This window comes from Protopterus annectens, chromosome 5.part1 (genome assembly GCF_019279795.1).
Source record: "Protopterus annectens isolate FY-2018-M chromosome 5.part1, PAN1.0, whole genome shotgun sequence".
NCBI lineage: Eukaryota > Metazoa > Chordata > Ceratodontiformes > Protopteridae > Protopterus > Protopterus annectens.
Window position 1 is genome coordinate 342,425,182 of NC_056736.1, and position 24,827 is coordinate 342,450,008.

General features: G+C 38.9%; 1 protein-coding gene across 1 annotated transcript in view; it reads left to right on the plus strand.

The window, feature by feature from the left end:
- CLPB (caseinolytic mitochondrial matrix peptidase chaperone subunit B) overlaps positions 1 to 24,827 on the plus strand; it is a 2,847,862-nt gene that overhangs the window by 2,357,806 nt on the left and 465,229 nt on the right. The window contains exon 11 of the mRNA XM_044073023.1: positions 12,915 to 13,076. Within this exon, the coding sequence (XP_043928958.1) occupies positions 12,915 to 13,076 (162 nt within the window). The remainder of the gene's footprint in view (positions 1 to 12,914; positions 13,077 to 24,827) is intronic.

The window sequence follows — 24,827 nt, forward strand, 5'->3', positions numbered from 1 at the left end:
ATCCTTATTCAACCCTTTCACCATTATATCAATGTTATTATTCCTTGCAGATATTCGTAACTTAAAAATGTTATCATCCACAAGTATTTTTTTCTTTCAAGGCTAAATGTAATTTCTCGCATATAAGTAATTGTTCCCTAACCTCTAATAGCACTTCTCTGACATTTGAAACTAGCTTTTGAATTACAGAGAAAAAATATTAAATCGGTTTCCAGTTCCTCCACTTCTTTATACATATTTGCAGAAATCTTTGCTTCCCTACCATTCATAACTATATACAGGTAGTTTTATAAAAATATTTTTTTAAGATGATTTCTAATTCTGCAGTTGCAATATTTTTTCATTAAGGAAAACAGTTATATGAAATAGCTGTACATCAGTCTTATTCTGTTTGTATACCACTTACATATCCAGCAAAATAAAATGTTCCTTTAAAATCTAATAATAGGAGATTAATAAAACAAATAGTAGAGCGTCTTTGGTGTCTGCATTGATAGAAGGTCTTATGACCAAAGTGTAGCAAATCTTAAACTATTAGCTGTGAAACACTCTTCTGCCCATATGTACTCAACTGAATGCGTTTAAACTGCCTGACAAAAATGTTGGTGTAAACATTCCTGTTATATAAATATACATATATATATATATATATATATATATATATATATATATATATATATATATGTCTGGATAGAGAGATATTTATATCTGGGCCCCTGTCAGAAGGGTGAAAGCTCACAGGAGTAAATATCAAAAGCTCAAACCAGGAACTTTAAAAACCCAAAAAGGTAGAAGAAGCAACACAGCTGTGATTTTGCAGGGGGAAGCTCTCCTGTACCCCCACACTAGCTGTTAATTACATTTACAAACTCTTGATATTGTACTTCAGTGGAGAAAGGAGCAAAACCCCACTCACCACTCTACTGTGATCCCACCCAGTCATGGTCTTTACTTTTTCCAGTTTGGTCATTTGACAGAAGGATGAAAGCTCACAAAAGTGAACATCAAAAGATTGAACTGGGAACATTGAAAATCTGGAAGGACGAAAAGCAAAATATCTTTTTTTTCCAAATAGTATTTTATTATTTTCAACAGAGAGTATAAAAGAATAACTATTCCAATATGCAATGAACTTAATAGATTACATATATGATTTCAGTACTGAACACAGAATGTATAAAACTCTCTTAAAAACATCTATAAACATATATATAAACCAAAATATCAGTGCCTACTACCATATACATAGGGAGCTCATTCATAGTTTGGAAGGAAGGAGGGTATTTAGCAGATCCATCGCCAGGACAAGGGGACTATAAATACTCTGTAACCCACATAAACTAAATTTGTCATCTGACCAGAGGCTAATCTTCTAAAATAATGTCATGTAAGAGATTCCAAATTTTCTGATAATACATTTGTTTCTTTATGTTACCTAGGAAAAGTTTGTGTGAGGATATGAATTTAGTTACCAAGTTCCTAAACCCAATCCAAGATATTTTGGTGCAGTCCAACCAGTTTTTAGTTATATAAAATTTGATTAATAGACAAAGAGTGATAAGTACATGAATCCTCAGACCAGTTAATCTCAAATCAGTAATATGTAGTATCACTAGTTCCCAAGATAAAGTTGATTTCTGCTATCCCATTTTCCCAAGAAGAACCTTGAGAGAGCACCAAAGTTTATGAGAGTACTTACAGAACCAAAGTATGTGTAATATATATGCCTGTGGAAAGGAACAACAATGGCATGCTGTGGAGTTATTTGGATTGAATTTATTTAAAATGTTGGGGGTAAAATAAGAATTGTTATTAATCATTAGTTGGGTGTAAATGAGTTTTTTGAATGGGGATAGTTTCATAGTGGACACAATTGCCCTGTGTTTCTGTTCACAAGTAAGTCCAGGTTCCTTTTGGCACCAGTAGTTAGAATATAACAACTTATCTCGATATCTAGTAGCCATGATTAATTTATAAGTATTTGACAACATATACCTTTGAACTGCTTAAGCTATCTAAAATACCTCCAACCCTAGTTATTTCCTTTTCAGTGCCAGGGGTATCAATGATTAGTGTTAGTATAAACTCCCTAATCTGGCGCAAAATAATAGTATAATTAAGTCCCTGCTTAAGTTCCCTTCTCATTTCCTGTATCGACTTTCCTTTATGTTTTTGGACATCACATAACATGTATTCTTTAATTAAGGGGTATTCCAGTAAGTTGAGCATATGATTATTAATTCTTATGTTGGGATTCAAGTGTACAGGCTGGAGGAGTGAAAGGGTTTTGTCTAAATCAAGGGATTTAATTAAGGCCCGAAAAGTCTTAACTCTTTGTTTCAGAATGTTGTCTATTTTAGAGTTTTTTAGACTAATTTCAGTTAGGAAGGGAAGAGCTCTTGGATTTAGATTATTACTGATTACATGTTCGTGCCATAATCTTACCCAGGGAGGAGACCATGTACCTTTCAACTGAGTAGACTTTGATATTTGGATAACTCTACTTGCAGAAATGATCTGGTAGTAGAGTTGAAAGTCTGGGAGGCTCAGGCCTCCTCTTTCTTTAGGGTATATTAATTTATGATAACGTATCTTGACCGATTTGTGCGACCATAAGAATTTTTCTAACTCCTTGTGTATTGTTAGGAAGAAGGATTTTGGTATTATTAGATTAGAGGCATTAAGTTGCTGCAAGAGTTTAGTCAGAACGTTCATCTTGATTATTGCTGCTTTCGTTAGCAAAGGCAATTTTAGCTGTTACCATATGTGTATATCTTGCAGAATATCTATCCATACTTTCCTGAGGTTATTCTGAAACTTGGAGGTAGAGTTATGTTCATAATAGATCCCTAGATATTTGAAAGAGTATTCTATTTTGAAGGGTGCTTCTAAAAATAAAAATTCCTTATGGTAGTGTGGATTGATGGGGAAGATGTGAGACTTATTCAGGTTGACTTTATAATTGGATAATACTGAAAGTTTTTCAATTGTACTTGTTAATTTCTTTAGATCTGAGGATGGACATTCAGAGTAAATATTTAGATCATCTGCAATGCAGAAAAAAACTAATTTAGTGTTCATGACTTTTGGAATGGAGTGGAATGTGGCTTGGGAAATATATAAGAAAAAGGGTTCTATATAGAGGTTGAAAAGATGAGGGGATAGGGGACAACCATGTCTAGTTCCATTCAAAGTCTTGATCGGCTTTGATGTTAACTTGCTGATATATATATATATAAGTATTGGTCTTGTTATAGAGGGGGAAAGCAAAGTATCTTGATTGTGCAGGATCACTGTACAGTGGAGACTGGAATTTTGTGCCTTTCCCCCACTGTAGTGCAACTGCATCATTTGTATATGTAACTAGCAGGGGTGTTTTTTTTTCAAACCTTCTGTGTTTTTGATGTTTCTGGTTCACTCTTTTAATGTTTGTTTTTGGAAGTTTTTGCATACTTATATATATTTACAATACAAGTTGTTTTTAGGCATGTACAAAGGTAGCAAATGTAAAAGAATGGTAAGATATTCAGTACAAAACTTTAGAGATATTAGTGCAGGATGACGTAGTAGAATATAGCCTAATAATGATTATTTTTAAAAAATCACGAAAAGGCTTACAGAAATTAATCTGGAGTACTTGTTGATTAGATAAACCATTTATAATTTATTAAAGAGGGATAAGGTACTAGTATGGGAACTCACAATTTTATTTTGAGATTAGGACAGTGTCACTTTGTTTCAGTATAAGAGATTAATTAAAATAAATAGCTGTTAGATGATTATCATGGGTTACAGTTTTATTAACTCTTAAGTTGTAGTGCCATATAAGTTTATCAGTAAAATAAACACAATTTCTCATGCTTCTAAGGTCACTGCATGGTTTAATCAAAATATTTTTTTTCTACACTATGTAGGTTACATTGAGGTCTTTTAAGGCTGACATTACCATTACACAGTAACCTGAGGTCATATTTTTGACTGTATCTAGCCATTTTTTACTCTAAAGTTGGAAAGTGACCTCTAAAGAGGATGAATGAGTTGAGGAAGGTAGTGACCTTTAGCAATACTTGTAGCCAACTGACTAGAAACTGTGTCACAGTTGTGGCAGGTATGTACATTGGTTTCCTAGACGTTCAGTCTGTGCCTCCCAACTTGTTTTTTAAGAACATGCATGAATGCATCTGTTCTTTTGGATTCACCTTGCTGATTGTTAAAACTGTATTATTATTATTTAAAATTCTATGAAGCAAAATTTGGGATTGCGATTCATCTGTCATGGGGGGAAATAAGCAGATGAGGTTTGCTAGTGAACAGACACCTAGCCACTACTGAATATTGCAGCGGATTCAGTAGCAACATTTGAGCCATAGCAGGTGAATGCAGGCCAAGCAACACACTGTAGCCAGAGCTGGGTTTGAGCAGAAACCTGCATATTCAGGAGGCTAGTATTGTTGCTGTAGGGTAGTGGGAGTTATGATAAGCATTAAACAGCATATGCCCATATATGGGGGGGGGCACTAACCCCTATCATGTATAAGGAGGACCCCCTCTTATTGCCATACAGTTCTCAAAGCTCAAGTTCTAAATCACTCAAGTTCCTTTTTGTTTTTCTTGAGCCAAAGGAGGTTGTGATACTGTGCACAGTTCCATATACCTCCTGACCATCCCAGTGGAAACACCATTAGTCTTCAAGTCAAGTTTAGATCAACTTCCACACATTTATCTCCACTGTGGTAAGTTTCTGTTGCCCTTCCTGGTCAGTTGATGTGATCTGTTTGTATTTAACATTGCTGTACTTGACCTAGGAAAGTGACAGACATAATAAATGTAGTCTACTTCCTGTGCATGACATCAGTGACTAAATAAATTAATACATTTCGGTTACATTTTTTAAATGTATGTGTGTTTCACAGATAACAGATTGGACATATTTGTGGCAAATAACATGGAAAAGGTAACTGGCAATTCAGACAACACTTTGAAAATGTTTCTTCAGATAGCGCATAATTGAAATTTATAGCAGTAAACAATCAGCCATTTTTCTGTTAATGTAGTGAAGTATTTCACTACACTGCCTGAAAGCACAAGACTTTGAGCTTTGTTTATTGCCATAAAACTGTAAAATCTGTAAGTGAATCAAAATTAATCTGATGTCAGCCAGTACACAGTTATAATTATCAGAAGATAAAAGAGTGCAGATTACCCTCCTTTAAGGAAGATAATTAATTTAGTATTGTTTATTTCAATTTATATTATGATATGATTAATCAGTAATATAATGACAACTGTGGAAACACAGAAAAAAAATTAGGAGAATCAAGAAATGTGACAAGTTATCACAAATAAACTTGGAACTAAAGTCTTAAGCCCTTTTCTAGCATGGAATGTTAGTGGTAGATTGAAGGCTGGAGACAGCAGGGACTAACATTAGGCTGAAGGTGAATGAAGACTGAATAGTAAATAAGCAAAAATAAAAAGCAGTTTCCATAGTTGCCATAAAGCAAAATGAAGAAAAAAATCACTTAAATCAAATATAAAATGCTTAAATGTAAAGTCGACAGGTTGTTGGTCTAAACATAAGTATTCCTGTATTATCAGACATGAACATTTGTAGTATATGAGGCTTGCCTGTGCATTACTTGTAGCACTGGACAAACAACTTGAGAACACAATGCATGATACCAAGAATGCAAGCTCTTTAGGAGTTTCAGCTTCTCTCTTACATGTAACTTCCTCTTGTGCTACCAGTTATCAGCCTGAAGTATTTTAAAACAGAGCCTGTAGCTATTCTGTTTTCAGTTTTTATGTGTAAAGCTCTGACAAAGTTCAGTTAGTCTACTTACAGTCCATTCGTTAGTACTAGGTTTGCTAGAAACACACCAGTTTAATTAGTGTATACTGTCCTCTTACAGCATTCTGCTTGAGAAAAACAACACTGGTGTTCACAGCATTCATAAATCTATGTTCGGGTTTAAAAAGATATTCACATTTTCAGCTTAGGGACAACTGTGCTAGTGCCTGCCATTTACTGATACTTTCTATGCCTGTCTGTAAACGGATCTGCTTTCTGTATAAAATTAATTAACCTGGGTTCAGCAACAGCCATGGCCTTCTGGCTGCAGACCAGCCTCTATGCAACATAATAGGAATGCTCTAGTGCAGTCTCTTCTCTTGGGAAACCAGAAAGGATGCCCACCTTTCTTGTGAGATCTCTGTATAGTCAGCCACATGATAGCAGTACAGCACATGGTTTGAAACACAGAAAGAAGCAGAAACACTAGTAATACTGTCTTTGCCTATTGTTTTCTAATCATTCAGAGTTATTTGAAGGGCAAATGTGTACATTTAAGTTTAAAGTGTACTAGTCACAGCTTCTACAGAATAAATCTGGAATATTTAGGACAAACAGAGCTTTCAGTTTATACGTTCTGAATTAAGGATCAGACAGACAAAATTAAGAAGCAACTCTTAAAAGAATTACGCAAAAAGGTGCTGAACTAATTTTGGTTATGATGCATTTACATAACTTTTAATGTTTGAAATGTACTTTTTAATCCTTGTTTTTAATTCTTGTGAATAATCTATTGAAAACTAGTTACAAAGTTGTGCTGAAAGTTGCCAAACTATAGATGTGCAGATGTTCATCATTAGATTGCTGTGGCAGTTTACTAAGCTGTATGGGTTATACCCTGCCAGTGATATGACAACTGGTCACCTTCTAAAGCTTCAGGGCGTCTTCCACATGCCCTAACCACTGAAGGTCTCAAAGAGAGCCATTTAAAGTCAGAGGTTAGGGCTCCAAACCTTCAGAACTTTCTTGCCTTTGAAGTGTGCTGTCCCTGTGAGCTTTGAGTGATCAATGTTTACTTAATTTTCTGAAGAAAAGATTACTTTTTTCACAGAAGATGTCTTATTTTATTTTATCTAGGAAATGTGTTTTAGTGGTTATCACTAAACGTAAGTTTACCTGTTTGGGTGAAACAGCTTTAAAATTATTTCTTTATGTAAATGTTTGAAATATTTGTGTAGAAAATTATATACAATGGCATCTTCTAGTGTTTTGGGGGTTGTCACAAAGAATTTTACCTCAAAACTGCAATTTTCTTATCAGAAGGTTCACTGACTCTTCCGGACTTGGCTACCTGTGTTTCAGGCACTCTTCTCAGCTTAACTATGAAGCAGCCTTTGGGCTGTTCAGTTCTTCCCTTCCCATATCTGCAAGAAGAAGAAGAAAGTATTGTGGGAGTCTTCAGTAGTGACGTCGACTACCTCACTACCTCAGCAGCCATTATTTGACTCTGCTGTGTCCAAATCCAGTACTTAGAACCACTCATCATCATCTCTCAATCCTGCTGGTGTTGCTCTTCCAGAAGTTGCTAAGGACTGGAAGTTAGGCATGTCCTTTGCATATGTAGGGTTGTTCTTTTCTGCCAAAGGAGTACCACTCTTGTTAGTCTCTGAGGAGAGAGCAGGTGATGCTTTAGCACTGCAAAGCTAACCTAGAGTACCTGACTCCTAGGGATGAGCTCCATCCATGGGTTGGCCATTTCCTAGAGTGTCTCCTTAAAAAAAAAAAAAAAAAAAAGAAAACAAAAAGGCATATTTCTTCTGTTTCACAGAGAACTGGCTGTGTTTTGCTTTTAATTGCTATTATTTGTTATTTAATTATTTTCGTTGTTGTTCCTTTCTGAGTTTTAAAAGAAAAGGTTTCCCTCTCTGTCTGAGTCTGATTCTCAGTCAGAAGAGCAGGAATTTGACTGTGAATGTAATTCTCCAGTTCCTTCACCACAGGAAGGAGAATCTGATTCCCAGAGGAGTTATCTATTTTTCTGAAACTATAGGCAGAATGAAATAATTGTTTCAAAGGGAACAATGTGAAATTAGTGTATCCCAGCAAAAATACCATGATTTATTTAGATGGATTTTCTTCAGCATGCAACTGTACCTCCTGTGCTGCCAGCTTTAGAGGATTTTATTTGACAGCCTACAGCATGCCTGACAGTCAACCGCTACCCCTAAAAAGTCTGATAGATTATATAAGAGATCACAAATATCCATTTTTGAATCCCAAATCAGATCCTTCAGTTATTTTTTGGCAAATCCTTCTGAATGCTAGACCTTCTGACAAAGATGGGAAAGCTCATGATAGACTTGGAAAGAAAGTGTATTATACTGTAACCTTCACAGTTCTGAGTTGTCCAGCATATATTTCAAAATATCTGTTTGCTTCTTTTCAAAATAGGAAAAAGTTAACTGCTAACCTCCCTTATGACTTTGCTGATGCTGTATCAAGAGTAGCTGCTGCTGGATCATTAGTAGGAGGTTTGCATGGTTGCATTAATCAAAATGTCTGAGAATATGTCAAGGCTGAGATTTTAAATTATTCCTTAGAATGAGAAGTATTGTTTGGTCTTTCTTCTGTTGCTGTCATTACAAGATTTGATGAAAGGGGAGAAGTTAACTCAGGAGGCCCTCAGATTTTTCATCCCTCCTTTCCAAAGTTTTACAGGAACTGCAAAACAAACACTCTTAGCAAGGTACAGGCAATCCAAATTAAAAAAAAATGTTAAGGAGGCTCAAACAAGAAAGGTGAATCCTCTCAGAATCAAGAAGAGTCCAAAACAACAGATTGACTATATTCCCTATTACGTTTTTCCCCTTCCTACCCTGGCAGCAATTTAAATCTTTCCCAAATTGTTGGTCTTTATTTTCTTCAATGGCATCAGATAACATCAGACAAATTAATACTGAGTATAATTTAGAAAGCTTGCAACTTTCTCCTTTTCAGAGGATTACTTCTAGTTTATCAAACCGAACTTCTCTGTTTCATCTAGTCCTGGAACAGATGCTATCTTTGGGGGTCTTTGAACTTGTCTCCCCCCCCCCCCATTACAAACAGGGAAGAGATTTTCTTCAAGAATATTTCTGCTGCCAAAGAAAGGATAAACTTAGAGACCTGGCCTAGACATTTCTTTTTTAAACCTTCACATCAAAGTCCCAAAGTTCAAAATGATTTCCTTTCAGTCTCTGTTACCCCTCATCCCACATCTCAGTTTTTTTGGTAACTACATTTAAAATATGCTTATCATCACATCCCGATTCTCAAACACTTGAAGCATTTCTTTTAAGATTTTCTGGATCTGGCTTACATTTCCAGTTATCTCTTTTACCCTTTGGGCTATCTACAACTCCAAGCGTGTTTACAGAGTGCCTGGTACCAGTAATAGTTTATTGTAGGATGCAAGGCGGCATTCACAATTTTCCACATCTAGCTGGCTGTCTTATTTTTGCAGACTGTCTTTCAAAATGTCCCTGGCCTGGGAAAATGACCTCCTTCTCTGTCTAAGGTTCCAATTGAACTTATAGAAATATGCTCTTATTCCCTTTCACAAGATAGCATTTCTGGGATGCCTTGTGGCTATATCCACATTGATGTTTTTCTTCTTGTAGAGAAAGTAGACCTTTACAAGAAACCAGTTTATGAATTTCTCCACTCATTGTCTGACCTCATCCAAGGAATACCTCAAGCACATGAGAAAAAAAGTCAGAGTTCCTCTAAGATTTGTTTGGAGCCAACACCAGTACCCTTTTTCCTTACAGATTCCAGTGTTGGAGTTTGTCACCAGTGAGTTACTTTGATGGGTGGACCAGTTATCTCTCAACTTGGGAATCCCCTTTTTCCCTTCCATCTCCTACCCAGTCTGTAAGCACAGATGCTTCAAACTTTGCTTAGGGAACTGTGTGAAACAGGGTGAAAGTTCAGGTCCTGAGGAACAAGCAGGACACAGTGGAACACGTAGATTATCAAAGAAATGATGGCAGTAACAAATGTTCTCAAATTTCTAAATCATCTTTGGAGTTCAGAACCTCTAGTAGTAATTGTAGACAACACCACAGTGATGTAATATATAAACAAATTAGGAAACCAGATCATTCAACCTCTGCAGACTAGCTATGGTAGCATAGAAACTAATGACTTAGCTGATCCTTTTCTTTGGGTTACCTACATTTTGTCAGAACAAAACATTACTGAAGACAAGCAAATCAGGAACAGAGGAGATGATCATGAATGGATACTGAACCCAGGAGTTTTCTGGGATTTGATCTAACTGTAGGGAACTCCTCAAATAGATCTGTGTCTCCATTCACAACAACAGACATTTAAAGAAATTATGTTCCAGCATTCCTTGCAAACAGGCCTGGAAGTCAGATGCTTTTTCATTCCCGTGGATGAGAATGCTCATGTATGTCTTTCCACTTTTTCCCCCTTTCATTTCTAGTTAAACTTAAGTCACACAGGGTTTGGAAGCGTTTCTTCATATCAGTCCATCTAGAAGACAGGTACCCTCTCCTTGGTATCTCATTTTTTCCATAGAAACTTGCACTTTTTCCATTTAAATCAGCTCTTCAAGATTAACTGAAGTTCTTAACTTGGAAAAAAAGTTCTTAACTTGGAAAAGGCTGGCACTCATTGTTCTGACTTCTGTAATAAGAGAATCTGAGTTACAAGCTCTTATGATGAGTCAGGCTTATCTCATTTTTGAAAATGATAGGCTGTCTTTGAGAATTAATTCTGCATTTATGTCTAAAGTGGTTTCAGAGTTTACTTTGATTCAATTTTTTTCATTTCTTTTTTTTTGTCTAAATCCAAAAAATAAGGGTGAAGTAATTTTGCATACTTTGGATGTCCACAGCCAACTCAAAATACTATATTTACAGGACTCAGTCATTCACAAGCTCAAGTCAACTGTTTATTTCTTGTAAAGGTCAAAGGGACCATCAGTATGCAAACAAACTGTTTTCAAAAGGATGTCTTATGCGTTTGTTTTCTGTTATTCTCACCTTGACAGACCACTTCCAGGCAAGGTCAAGGATCCATTCTACCAGCCCTTTGGCTCCTTCTGTGGCTTTATGGAAAGAGCTGGACTCAAAGTATTGTAGAGACATCAGCTTGATCTTCGGTGCATGCCTTTCCAAAACATTACAAATTGGATGCCTCATCCAAGTCCAGTGATGGTTTTACTAGGACTAATCTCTAGAGGCTCATGGACTTCAAACCTTCTCCCTCCTCCCTTTTTTTCTAAGCTGTGGTAATCTACTTGTATAGCTTAGGTTGCTGCAACAGTGATCTAATGATGAACATAGTACAGTTGTGTAAGTAAACTTACCATAACAGTAGATGTTTAGATAGATCACTGTTGCAATAGGCAGACCCCCCCGTCACCCCCCCTTTTTTGTTTTATGTTTTTTGCCAGGGTGTGGATATTTACCTTTTTTTCTAGCATTTACCTAATAAAGTCAGGCCTCCCCTGCTATGACGCAAGAAAGCTCTTAAGGTTTGGTACCCTAATCTCTGACTTCATAGAGCTTTCCTTAGCCCTTCAGTGGATAAGGCACTTGGAAGGTGCTCTGAAGATCTGCAGGCTGGCCAGTTGTCATATCCTTGACAGGATATTTCCAGTGTAGATTAGGCTACTGTGACAGGGATCTATTTAAACATCTGTTATTATGGTATGTTTACGTATACAATTGTACTTTCTGTTACTTTTCAGTATTTTAACATTAGATATTTGGCATTCCCATTTCCTTGGATTACTTGGGATAAAACAACAGGTGAGAAAACAGATGATGCCAAGCTTAGGATCCAAGTTATTTCCTGATATGTCACCTTGTTAACGCTTGGATCCTAAGCTTGGCATCATCTGTTTTCTCGCTCGTTATTTTATCCCCAGTTGTTCTGGCAAGGTACTAAAGTAGACCCACTTTGTATCTCACATTCCCCGAGTGAGTGACCAAGGGTAACTCTCCTATGTATGTTTTTCCTTGAATTATTTCCTTGTATTACCTCATAAATACAACATATGTCTTTTGCATAGATCCTGTTTCAGATTTATTTCTGTTTGTGTGATATGTAGTAACATGTTCTTAGAGATTTTAATATTTTTTTCATTTATAGTACTGTATTAATTAGGCAGAGCAGCTAGAAACCATCTAGATTCAGACTACAGATACAGAATTAGCTAAGGTTGTTAATGCGCACTACATTTTACCATTTGTTTAGAACTAGTAAACTTTTAAGTGTCTGGTATCTAGCCATTCTGTAACAATTTTTCCACATTACCTCATAAAAGTGACTTGCTATTTTTTAAATCTTTGAAATAGTTTGTCTTTACACTTCTGATGGAATGGTATTTTCATCAGTATATAATAAAAGATGTGCCATTCCTTTGAGAGTACCTTTAAAAGTGTGCGGTGTGGGTAGTAGAACATTGCTTTGAATGGAGGTTTGTGCTGGAACATTGTCCTTCTATTACACTATGCTGTATGTTAAGTGTGAGTGACTAGTACAACATTGCAGTACAGAGCAACTGATATGAACCTATGAACCTCTAATTTAATTTCTTAACTGGGTAAGTGGACTTGTCTTTATTAAGGCCTTTTCAGCACTGACCTGAGCCGCAAGGGTAAATATATATTTAGTCAGCATGCTTTTGGGAAGTGGGCAAAAACCAAAGTATCTGGAAAAAAACACAAACACAGGAAGAACATGCAAAACTCCAAACAGAGACTAGATATAGTCCTAGACCATGGCAGAGGTCTTGCTACTAAACTGCCATGTTGCTCCTTGATGAACCAACCATTCCACTTTAGTTGGTGACTGTACTGAGAATAAAGGCTAAGGTAAGCCTTTCTTTTTTTCCACCTTAGTGGGAATGTAATATTGAGCAAAACTGAGTTGTATAGATGTGTAACTGTTTACATCTGTGTATTTTATTTTTGTAAATGTACGTACACACACACACACACACACACACACACACACACACACACACCTGCATGCAGAATTCATGGTCAGGGTTGTATAAAAAGATATGTTAGCAGACAACAAATGTATTTATTTTTATATCTCTTAGGTTGCCAAGTTTATTGGTTCTCCTCCTGGATATGTTGGTCATGAAGAAGGTGGTCAGCTGACAAAAAAGCTCAAGCAGAGTCCAAATGCTGTTGTCCTCTTTGATGAAGTGGACAAAGCCCATCCTGATGTCCTTACCATCATGTTGCAGCTGTTTGATGAGGTATGGTTTGCAACATTATCTGCTAACTGTTCTTGTCACTGGAAAACATAACAAATGAACTTAGGCTTCATTATTTTAACTAACTATGAACAGGAGCATCTTTTCTATTCCTATCAATTCTCTAAAGTATCTGTAGTGCATGAAATGCCAGTATTATGCTACCAGAATTCAGGAAAGACCAGTTCGTTAAGCATCCCTAAGCACTCTTAAGATTGACTCTCATGCTAGGGATTAACAGCGGGCAGTACTACCTGGCAAAAAAAATAATGGCAGAACTGAAACAGCTTTAAAAGTTCTTACATACTTCACTCTGCCACACTTGTAAACAAAATGTGTGGCAGAACAATGTGTGTAACAATGTTTAAAGCTGCTGTGTCTTCAGGGTAAGACTTCATGTCTGTCTCCTATTTGTTTAGCAGTGTTAAGTGCTTTACTGGCTTTCAAAGAATTTTCTTTGCCAGTAAAACACTTCTCACTCCTTCACTTTTTTTCTGCAGTTGGTAGTAGATTGAGCAGATAAAGTTTCTTGCACTAGAAAGAATTGTAATTGGGTCTCAGTGAACAAAACCAGCTTATTATGTGCTCTTGACATGGGTGTCAAGATTCATGTCTTGAGCTACACTTGTGAGGTGAATTTCTTAGCATTCATGTTTCCAACACATAATAAGTTAGTTATGATCAGAGGTCAGGCATCCTCTGTGCCTGTGCATGCATCTTTGTTTAAATTTCATTTCAAATTATAATCCTTATTTTAAAAGTTGTAAGCAGCTTTGAAAAACAATGCAGATTATTGTATTTTTTGTTTTAGTTTTACTGCCTACTCATTTTTTCTTTGGCCATGCCCACAAAATGATGTCATGCTAGGTACTGAACATGATTCACCTTCATAGGTTCATAGAAGTTTCCTAGTCTAATAGTCCTAAAGGCCTTACAAGCCTAGCCATATTTAACCCACGTTTCCCCCGTTATCAGTGGTAAGGTGAGTGAAGGTCGCAGATAAGGTTGCCACCTTTCATTGTGGCCACACCCCTCACATCACTCATAACTCCACCCATTCCCACCCCTCTCCCACCCATGTTTCACCCATTTTGTGACATAACTATGACATCAGCAGGCAGGAACGCCCTCTTTTTCCATTCCGGATGCCTGCTTTTAGCGATTTACTATGCTTTTCTGTATAAAAGCATAGTGAATCAGCCGATTTAACAAACTCTGATAGTCTGGTTCCTTTTTTGAAACAGAATACCGGAGTTTGTACAATGTTTTCTGGACTACCAGAGAATCAATTTGATTTCCGAATAGTCCGGAAAAAAAAGGATAGATGGCAACCCTAGTCGCAGAGGTAAGAGTCAATGGTAATTAATGACAACTGCTTCTTTCCATGAGGGACATGGGTGCCACCCCAGGAGTGAATTTGTGGTCACCCATCCACTGATTTAGCTTGCATTTGAAGAGGGTCAGGGAGGAGCTCTGTTTCTTGTGAATTGGAAGCTTGTTTCAGAGAAGTGGCAGTCTCTGGGAAATGTATCTATCTGGCCAACATGATTTGTTAAGATCAGAGACTAGATTGAGATCCCTGGAGCTAGTGACCCTCATGCAGTTTGATTTACAAATGTGAGCATTTTCATCAGGGCCAGGTCAGAGGCCGCCCTGTAAGCCAGTCACAGGTCACCCCTTAGCAGCCTGTTGGAGAATACAGTGGCAGCGTTTTCAGTCTTTCCACATAGGGTTTTTGTGTACCCTGTATTTTCTTAGTGAGAAACCAGTGTCGTCTCTCCAGCTGTTGTATTTGTCTGGTGAGGTACATGCAAAAGAGATCATTGTACTCAAATTACTGGTCTGATGAGGGCTGAGTATAATGGAGGTATAACATTCTTAGATCTAGATGTGATGCCTTTACTTATGAGATGCGCCACATAGAAGGCTTTATTTATGACTGTGTATACATGGTGGTCAAAGTTCAGATTAATATCAACCTGAGTACCCAGATGGTGTACCACTGGGTCTACACGTAGAGAGGGTGCTGTCTATAATGTAATTAGCAGGGATGTCAGCTTTCCCAAAATAAATAATAGTGCTTTTTTTTGCTTTTGGTTTTAATCCGTGGCTTTGGCACCAGTCATTTTTCTGCACTAAGCCTTTCTGCAGTATATTAACATTTTTGGGGGACTCAGTGATTACTCTCAATTTGCAGTCGTTAGCGAATGCGGTGGACTTCTGAGAAATCATTCTGAACAGCCCAGAACCTTGTGGTATGCCACTGGTGACTGGTCCTTTGCTAGAGGTGAAGTCACCCACTTTTACAGTATGTATCCTGTCTGTGAGCCAATTGCTAAACATCTGATGATGTAGGGATTAATTCCCATACCTGAGTGGGGGATACATATGTCAATGCCTTGGCTAGGTCAAGGTAGGCGGTATGCAGTGTCATTCCCTCATCCGGGACCTTGGTGACTTTCTCAAGGAAGTCAACCAGGTTTAACAGGTATGATCTACCTTTAATGATTCCGAACTGGGTTGGGTCCAGAGATTGGAGATTACCTATGCCCTTGTTGATAAGTCGATAATGATTCTTTTCATGGCTTTGCAGATGAGGCTAGTCAAATTTAAGGGTCTTAAATTCCCAGGGAAGGTTGATGGTCCCCCTTTGTCGAGAGGGATTACTGTTGCTGTCCTTCATTCCACTGGAACATACCCAGTTTGCAGGCTATAATTAAACAGAGATCCAATTTTGTTTGCTAAGTGATGTTTTAAGTTGTTTAAAAGGCAACCTGGAATGTTATCTGGTACATTGATGATGTGCTTTTGGCCTTGGAGTGCATGGAGATGACCTACTGTCTTGAGATAATAGGCTGAGGAATGATGGCGAGTGTACTTTGGGGGATGACCGGTGGGGATAGGGGGGTGACGTTTGCTGCATATCTGTCAGCAACCAGGTTGGCTATTACCTCTGGTTGAGTATAGGTGTGGTGCCATCCACAGCCAGTTCAGCGCATAGCTGGGTATTCCCTTTAGATTTTGAACATAGTTAAAGAATGCCTTGTGATTATCCTTAGCTAGGGAGGCTGTTTTTGTTTGTAATTAGCTTTGGAGGACTTGACAAGATCTCTAATCTGTTTGTTTAAGCTAGAGTGGGATTTCTTTCTCAGCTGAGCCAGTTCCCTCTTATTCTTGGATATTATTTTCCTTTTGTTGTTGTATAGCCTGTTTATACTAGTGGTCCGCCAGGATGGCTTTTTTTTTTCAGCAAGACCTGGTTTTAAGCCGGGCAGGTACAGCCGATTCTATACAACTGTTTAAGTGGTTGTACAGGGCATTGGTGTACAAAGTGTAGTGCAACTGCCTCGTGTTCACCAACAACCTTCTACTCAAAGTCCACACAAACTCAACATGTGAGAGATGCAGCTATATTAAGAACCTTGAATCCATGCTCTGTCACACACCAGTCAGTACATATGACAATGAGCGGGTTGTCAGCATGCACACCTCACCTACTCCACCCAAACCCACATCATACATACCTACATATGTGGAGGTCCTCACCAGAAACGTACCTAAACACCACAGACCTCCCAAACACACACACACACACAAACATGCTACACATAATACTTCCTCTGCAGAGCACAATACACAAAATAGCTCATGCACCAGTGTCTCACCTGTCAAGCCCTTAAAGCAACACACAAAACCAAACATATTAGTCATAGGCGATTCCATCCTGATACACACAGATGTCCCTCTCACCAAGCTGGATAAGGAAAAAGTCACACTCAGCTGTTAGTGAGGTACCAGGATCCGCCATATCACACATGCACTCAAGTGTCTCAACAACAGTTGCTCTTATGATTACTCCATCATAGTCCATGTTAGTGTGAATGACTTGAGATGTACCTTTCTGGACTATTTGAAGAGAAACATGACTGATCTGTCGGACTGCGTCTCTCAGGCAGGTATGCCCGTAGCCTTAAGCAGTATTTTACCTTCACCCAGGATGATGCCGCAATACAAAAAGAAAATGATTGGCTTAGTTTCTGGTGTCATTCTAAGGGGATCCAGTATGTGTCAGCCTGGGATGACAAGGTCGACAGACCTTGATGGTTTGACAGAGATGGTGTTCATGAGTCACCCTGGGATTTTGGCTACTGGCTAAGGCTCTTGCCACGCCCATAGGGCCTTTTTCTGGCAGTGTCTCAGGAACAAAATTTCCAAAAACTAAAGGTCTGTGGCTGACAAAGTTTGTTGATGACTGCAAAGTGGGAGCAGTCATACACTCTCCAAATGATGTCAACATCCTACAAGAGGGTCTTACACAAACAAATGATTGGTGCCATAGTTACGGCCTTAAACTCAGTGCAAAAAAAATATTATCACTCCTTTCAGAAAGAGTGATGTTAATGCTAACTACCACATCAATAGCAACACCCTAAGTAAGCATTCAATGGTGAGAGACCTGGACACACAGGATGACAGCAACCTTACATTTGATCACCATGTCTCCACAGTGGTAAGAAGGGCATTCTATATTTCTCATCTCATAAGTAAGGACATTTCCTCTAGGGGAAAAAAACAAGTTATAACCTCCCTGTACTCTTCCCTCATCAGGCCAGTAATTGAGTAGAACACCCCTTTTGGTTTGTACCTTTCCAAGCACCTGCAGCAATTGGAGAGACTACAAAGGTTCCTCAGAAGGAAAATTCAAGGTCTTAAGTATCTGTCCTATATGAATCCTTTCAAATCACTGTCACTTTATTCTTTTTCATACAGACTACTCAAAGGTGATCTCTTACCTTACATATATGGCATTTCCTGACCCTGCTTTACTGGAAATGCTGTGTATCTGCCAGTCAAATGTTAGACTGGTTAACACGCTCTAAAGACCTTAACCTAATATGTGACATTAACTTAACTTGCTGGAGGGACACGTTTGTCTCCCAGAGGTTACCACACCTTTGGAACAGACTCCCACTTCATGTCAAACAGAGCACCTCATTGTCCCTCTTTAAATGCAGTCTGGATGATTGGATGAGTAATCTTAAATTTACCCCAGGGGTTCCACCTGTGTCCTTCTTGGACAAGGGTAATAGGTGCTGATTGTGGAAATAATGGTATAACTTGGCTAGGCTTGTAAGGGCCCTAAGGCCATTAGCATAGTAAGTTCCTACAATCCTATAAGAAAGTGTGTATGTAAGATATCAAGCAGTGCCTTCAGTGTTTGTGATGTAGAAGTCAAAACCATGCTGCATCTGTGGTGAAAGTTCAGTGTGTGTGCACATGTGCTTATCTTATAAGAAACGGAAGGGCATCAAGTGCTGTTTATTTAATTTGAGATATGTACCATCCATCCTCAACCCCTTTGCCCATTTTTGCACATGGAATTGGGGTGTCACTTCTGCAGTGACAATCATCTCGAGCCAAGGTTTACACCGCCGGGTGGCTAGGCCTGTCACAGTAGTTCATTCACACCACTCACTTGAGCACACACTCTCACCTATGGTCAATTTGGGGTGTCCAATCCACCTACTGCATGTCTTTGGAATGTGGGAGAAAATCTGAGCACCAGGAGGAAACCCACATGACCGCAGGGTGGACATGCAGACTCCACACAGAAGGCACCCCAGCCGAGAATTGAACCGGAGAAATTCTTACTGTGAGGTGACAATGCTAACTACTGCACCGCCGCAGCATGCAGGCATATGTGCGAGTGCTTAGGTCTGGTGAGTGTAAAGTCTTTTCTCCAAGACTGAATCATACCTCTCAACCTCTTAGCTTAAGAAATCTGGACAAAGCCTAAAATAACAGGGTACAAAGACCCCAAAACAGGTACAGATTTTAAATATTGCTCTTATAAGCTTAGAAAGTTGCTGGAATAGCAAAATTTGTGTTAGCGTGTATTTTCAGAAGGATATGAAGTCAGAAACTCAAATGTATGACATTATTTAGTGAATTTAGACCTTGATGATTTGACAAAAAACACACATTTTTATGAGGACCAGACCAAAAATATGAGGCAAAAATGTGGACATTCTGGGAAAATATGGACAGTTGAGAGCTGTGATGACTGTACAACTATTTTAAATCCATTAAAAATTCATAGTTTAGTACTAGGCTAACTGCTCTTGTGGACCATTTTAAGCCTAGCCAATTATCCCATGTGAGAATCAAACCCTGCACCTTGTGGCTGTAAGGCAAACACCTTAACCATTATGCCAACTTCCCACATTTTCTTCAAATCATTTTCTTACATATCTGATCTCCTCTTCATTATCAACTGCATTGCAAAAAATGATGCCACCACGTTCCCTAAATTATGTATTAAAGTTCCTTCTCTTGTACCCATCTACTCTCTCCTACTAAAAGATGATCTGGGAATACTAGAGTTCCGAACAACCAAATTCTCAAAAAAATCTGCAGTACAATAAAACATATCTCCAATCTGCTAACCTCCATAAAGAGCCTATTGATGTGCTAGGAATGTACCCTAGCTGCTGCAACCAGTCAGAACCCTTGCTTTACTGAAGCGGACCTGATTGAGTGCAGCTTACAGGGAAGTTTAAAAAAAAAAAAAAAAACGAATGGTGGAATCATAGAATTGCACGTTGACGTTACACAGCCATGTGAACAAGCAAAGGAGAGGGAGAAACCCACAGCTGGTTCATCAGGGGGCCCTCGTACTCAGGGAGACAATCGGGTGCTCCCCGCTGCTGGGCATTCAGCGTGTGCCTAAAGCCAGCTATGATCTTATGGTGAACAGAAAGTCTTAACCTTGTGATGATCAAGTGCAGGACCAGGAATGGTTAAGTGTTGTTTATGCAGTGGTTTAAAACTATGGAGTATGTCAGAGAGTTTTATTTTTGTGGATATACTGTTTCACAATTCATCAATTACTAAACTCAATAATTTTTTGTTTGGATTGTGACATCATCCTTGGAGAAAGTGGAAGGCTGCTTATGGCTAGGCTTATACCTGCCTGTGACACATAATCTGAGAACTCAGTCATGTCTCTCTTCATGTAGTCCAGAGAGATAAATCTTAAGTAATTCATTCCCACATAGACTATGATGGAGTTATACTGGTACTTGTGGTTGAGTGACTTGAGTGCTTGAGTGATGTGATGGATCCTGACACCTGACAGGCAGCTAACTGTAGCCTGCTCCTTATTCAGCCTGGTGAGGGGAATATCCTTGTGTCTCACTATCGAGTTTCCTAGGACCAATACATTAGATTTTGAGATGTTATGCCTTGTGGGCTTATTTGTTGAGACACTGGTGTGTGTGTTATTGTTGTGTGTGAAAGTGGTTTCCATTTGGGAGGCCTCTGATCTTTTGGTAGGTTACTAGTAAGTATCTCCCCAGATGTGGGTTTGTGTGTTGTGTCCTTATTTAGTGTGGGAAGTGACGTGTGTGTGTGCTGACAACCTGTTGGGCATTCAATTTGTCTTTATGTGAGAGTCTTGCATCCAGTTTCATAGTGTAACTACATCTCTCACATAAAGTATTTATTTGCTTCAGGAGTAAGTGATTTCATTATACCTCAGACAGTTGCTATATTGTCACGGGACACCCATGTGCATCAGGCTGGCCAGAGGGGTGTTGGGAAACTACCCATCCTTGATAGCAGGCACTTACTGTATGTTTTATTAATGAAGGGAATAGGTTATTTTGACAGGACTGTGCTGGGGTCTCCAAATAGGCTAAGGTTGATCAATAAGGCAATGCTGCTCAGTGTGCAACTGAGTTGCTCCTAGAGCAGCAGAAAGTCTTGGAAGGGTTTTACTGACAGCTGTTTAGGGAAGAACTGAGCTTGAAAGCTGTTGCCTCTATACAGTGCACTGCCAACCACCTCTACATGGAGAGCAACACCGTGCAAAGGCAAGGCTTAAATACGAGCAAAGAGGACAAGTTTTAAGCTAACTACCAATCAGAAAAGCACACAGTAAGCCTCCCATCGGCAATCCCCAACTCAGACAGGTTGGATCAGCACACTTCTGCCACAAGAGTACAGAAAAACACCTTCTTAATAATGTAGAATAGCTGGTCACAAGACCACTCAAACTACCTTCAGCTCTCAGATACAATACAATGCAATGAACTAAAGCAGGAGTGGACAATGCAGTTTTTTAATATAAAGTGCAGAAAAAAACAGCAAATAACTTAAGAAACTGCTAAAATACAGTCACAGTTTATAAGAAAAGTGCGAAAAAATACTTACTTTTGTCTTTTCAGTAATGGATTGCTCCAGGTGAAAGCAGATTCTCAGCAATCTGTAGCAAAGTCACCAAACAATGAGCAGCTCTGAGTATTTTTGCCAAAATCCATGCAAATGTGAGGCTTAAATACGATCAAAGAAGAATAAGTTTTAAGCTAACTACTTGTCGAGAAAGTACACAATTAGCCTTCTACCAGCAATCCCCAACTCAGACAGGTTAGAGCGCAGAAAACACCTTCTTAATGTAGAACAGCTGGTTTCATGCCCTGGTGTAAGAAGGCCATGCAAACTACTAATACAGAAAAAAACAGCAAATAACTTAAAAAACTGCTAGAATTTATAAGAGAAGTATAACAAAGTACTTATTTATAGGTTCATCAGCAAGGCATTATAAGTTATAACAAGCAACTGACTTTTTTAGTAGAGCAATTATTTACTTACCTTTTGGTTTTACTTCCACATCATTGTATATGTTCATTTTCAATGTATAGTCTTGTACCTGCAGAAGATAAGTTGATAACGTGTCTCTCTAGAAGATACGACTCTCCCCTGGCTGCAAAAAGAAGGTAAATAATAATAGACTGTACCTGCATTTAGGTACTGATGCATTGTAAGATCAAGATGTCATAACAGGAGATTTCAATTCCAAGAAAACTTTCAGGTGGATCATCTATACTGACCAAATAAATTGCAAAAATAACACACATTTTGCATCAAAAAATGTTTCATTTGGTATTGTATATGCCAAAGAGGTTATTGCTAACTCCAAATATTTTTTTCACTTATGTTTGCTTCAGGAAGTACAGACAAATAGTTTAAGGAGAGAGAGAAATGGTACATCATGTTCAACATTATCTCACTGTTCAAGTAGCCTCAGCTGTGCAGTTTATATCATGTCAAGAATATGACCAACTGACTAGCTTATCAAAGCTAAAGGACACCTTCCACGTGCTTAGACTGTTAAAAGATTGATATAAAAAGCAGTTAGAGAGCCAAAAGCTTCAGAGCTTTCCTGCCATCAAAGTGTGCTTCTTCAGGCTTAATGGAACTGATGGTTGGATAGCGATCCTAAAGGGATGAGTAGATAAGACCCCTTCTGAGAAATCCTTCCATGGTTTTATTTTATTTCTAAGTAAAACTAGTGTTTTTTTTTCTGTAAAACTATTAATGTTATGTTGTCCTGTCTCGCCTTCATTCTTACTGGTTGGGTTCGGAGCTGATACTCTGCTCCAACTCGGCCGAATACACTAGTTCAAAGTCTTTCACTTGGCTCATGGCTGAATAGGTATGTCATCATGCAGTGGTGTAATTCCCCAGATCTCATTTGCTGCTTTATGGGTTTGGATGCTCCTTCCTTGGCCGTGGCTAAGTTTCTTTAAAACTTAATATTTTTTCTTGTATTTAGCTATAATGTACATAGTTAGTCTAGCTTGAGTATTTTTTATAGTTTTCTTCTGTAGTTTACATGTGCATTTTATTTTTGCTACTGTGTTTGTTGCTTGTTGGCCGTCGTTTAGTCGCAAGGCAATTTCTCCCTTTTCCCGTCAACTTTTTCTGTAGAATAGTTAGTGTGTATTCCCTTGTCTGTGTATATTAGCTCATTTTAGTTAGAGAGCTAAGAACCCGCTTAACTTAGAGGGTTTGTCTTTTGTGTCTCTTGTAGCTCTGCTAGGTCCGTTTAAGTTAGAGGACCTAGTGCCGGTTTAACTTAGGGTAGAGCTGTTCCTTTTTTTTTCCCTTTTCTTCAATAGATGTGCTGTGTTATTATAGTGTGTTATAGAGATGTAGTTAGTGCTAGAATATTTAAATATTGTGTGTGTTAGTGTTTTTCTATAGAGATGTAGTTAGTGTTTACTTCTTTTTAGTATTAGTGGTTGTGTTTCCATCTTATAATGTCTAAAGAAAGCAGAGAGAACGAACCTAAGCCATCAAGCTTTAAATAGTACCAGAAATTTTCACAAAAAATGTCAATTACTGATGGACATAATGTTTGTGTTTATTGTTTGGGGGCCATTCACCTCCAAGAGACATGTACATTCTGTCATTCTTTCAGCTCCAGTGTCTTACAGGAAAGAAAGAACAAGCTAATTCTCAAAGGACTCCTAAAACCTTCTTTTGATGAAGCTTTACAGTCCCCTTCCTCTAAAGGTGACAGGCCTATGAAAAGACCATCTCCCTCTTCTTCGGCTCATTCAGAGCCACCTCAAAAATTGGATAAAACTTCAGAAACATCAATATCCTTGGCTCCACAGCTCTCGGAACTGAGAGAGATCATTGAATTGGATAAATCAAGTCCTTCAGCTCCATGGCCTTCGGAGCCGAAAGAGACTACTTTTCGGAGCCAGTCCACTGAACTAGTACCAGTCTCCCCTGTCTTGAGATCTCCCATTTTGGAGAGATCTCACTCACCAACCCTCTCCTACAGGCCCTTTAGGAGCTTCTGGGACAATGACATAGACAGGGTGGTGCGCAGACTTTTGAAGTCACCAGCGCTGGCTAAATTGTTTTTGGCTCCGACCCAACCGGTTTCGGAGCAGTCAAGACTATTACAACCATGACTATTCCTCCTCTCAGCCAAGCTGGATCTTCGGAGCTGGAATGCCAGATACCACTTGCTGTAGACTCTTCGGTTCCAAGACCCCCCCCCCAGGAGATTTAGGAACCAATCCCTGCTCTGACACTCTCTGTGCTGTTCGGGGTTTCTAGGAGCCAAAGTTCTCTAGTCGTCTCCGGGGGGACACTCGTACCCGAGTTTAGTTTTGGCTCGGCTGAGCTCGACTCCTACATCAGCCTTGGAGCTGATCTCCATGGAGCTGGGGATTCCCTCTGTTTCCTCGGAGCCCGGGGGATCTGCCTTTGAGCTGATTAGGAGTGTGCTGTCCCCACCTACAGCTCTAAACAAGGATATTTGTATTCTTCCCCCACTGGCTTCTGTCTCGGCACCACCCCATCCACAGGACAGCAGAGATTCAGAGCCTCAGGAAGCCCCATTGTGTGAACCCCACTCTTCAAGACCTCCCCAGAATACCCTTCTGAGGAGGCTCCTCGAAAAAAAACATATAAGAGGAAGCATATGGACTCCCCTGATGACTCCATCACCTCTGACACTGACCTCTAGGAGTCAGAAGGGTCCCCACGGTCATTCTCTGAAGATATCTGCTTTGCAGATATCTTAAAAATCCTGAAATAGAGAGGCGGTTGGAAAACCATCAACCCTTCTGATGAGTAGTCGGTGTACCTGAAGGCTTTTGGATCTCAACCTTCAGCCTTCTGGATGTCTCCTCTTTTTGACAAGCTATTAGAGTTGGTTAGTCGAAATGCATGGGAGTCACCAGACACTATGGAACCAGTCCCTTGGAGGCCAAATAAGTTCTTATCAGGTCCATCTGAAAAAGATTTTCTCACAAAAGGCATTTCTGTAGATGCTATGGTGGTGGCAGCAGCCACCAAGAAGGAACTTTCTGAAACATCCTTGTCTGTCCATCCACCGAACAAGGACTCTTGAACGATGGGCAGATACGGGAAGCGTATTTTTTCATCAGC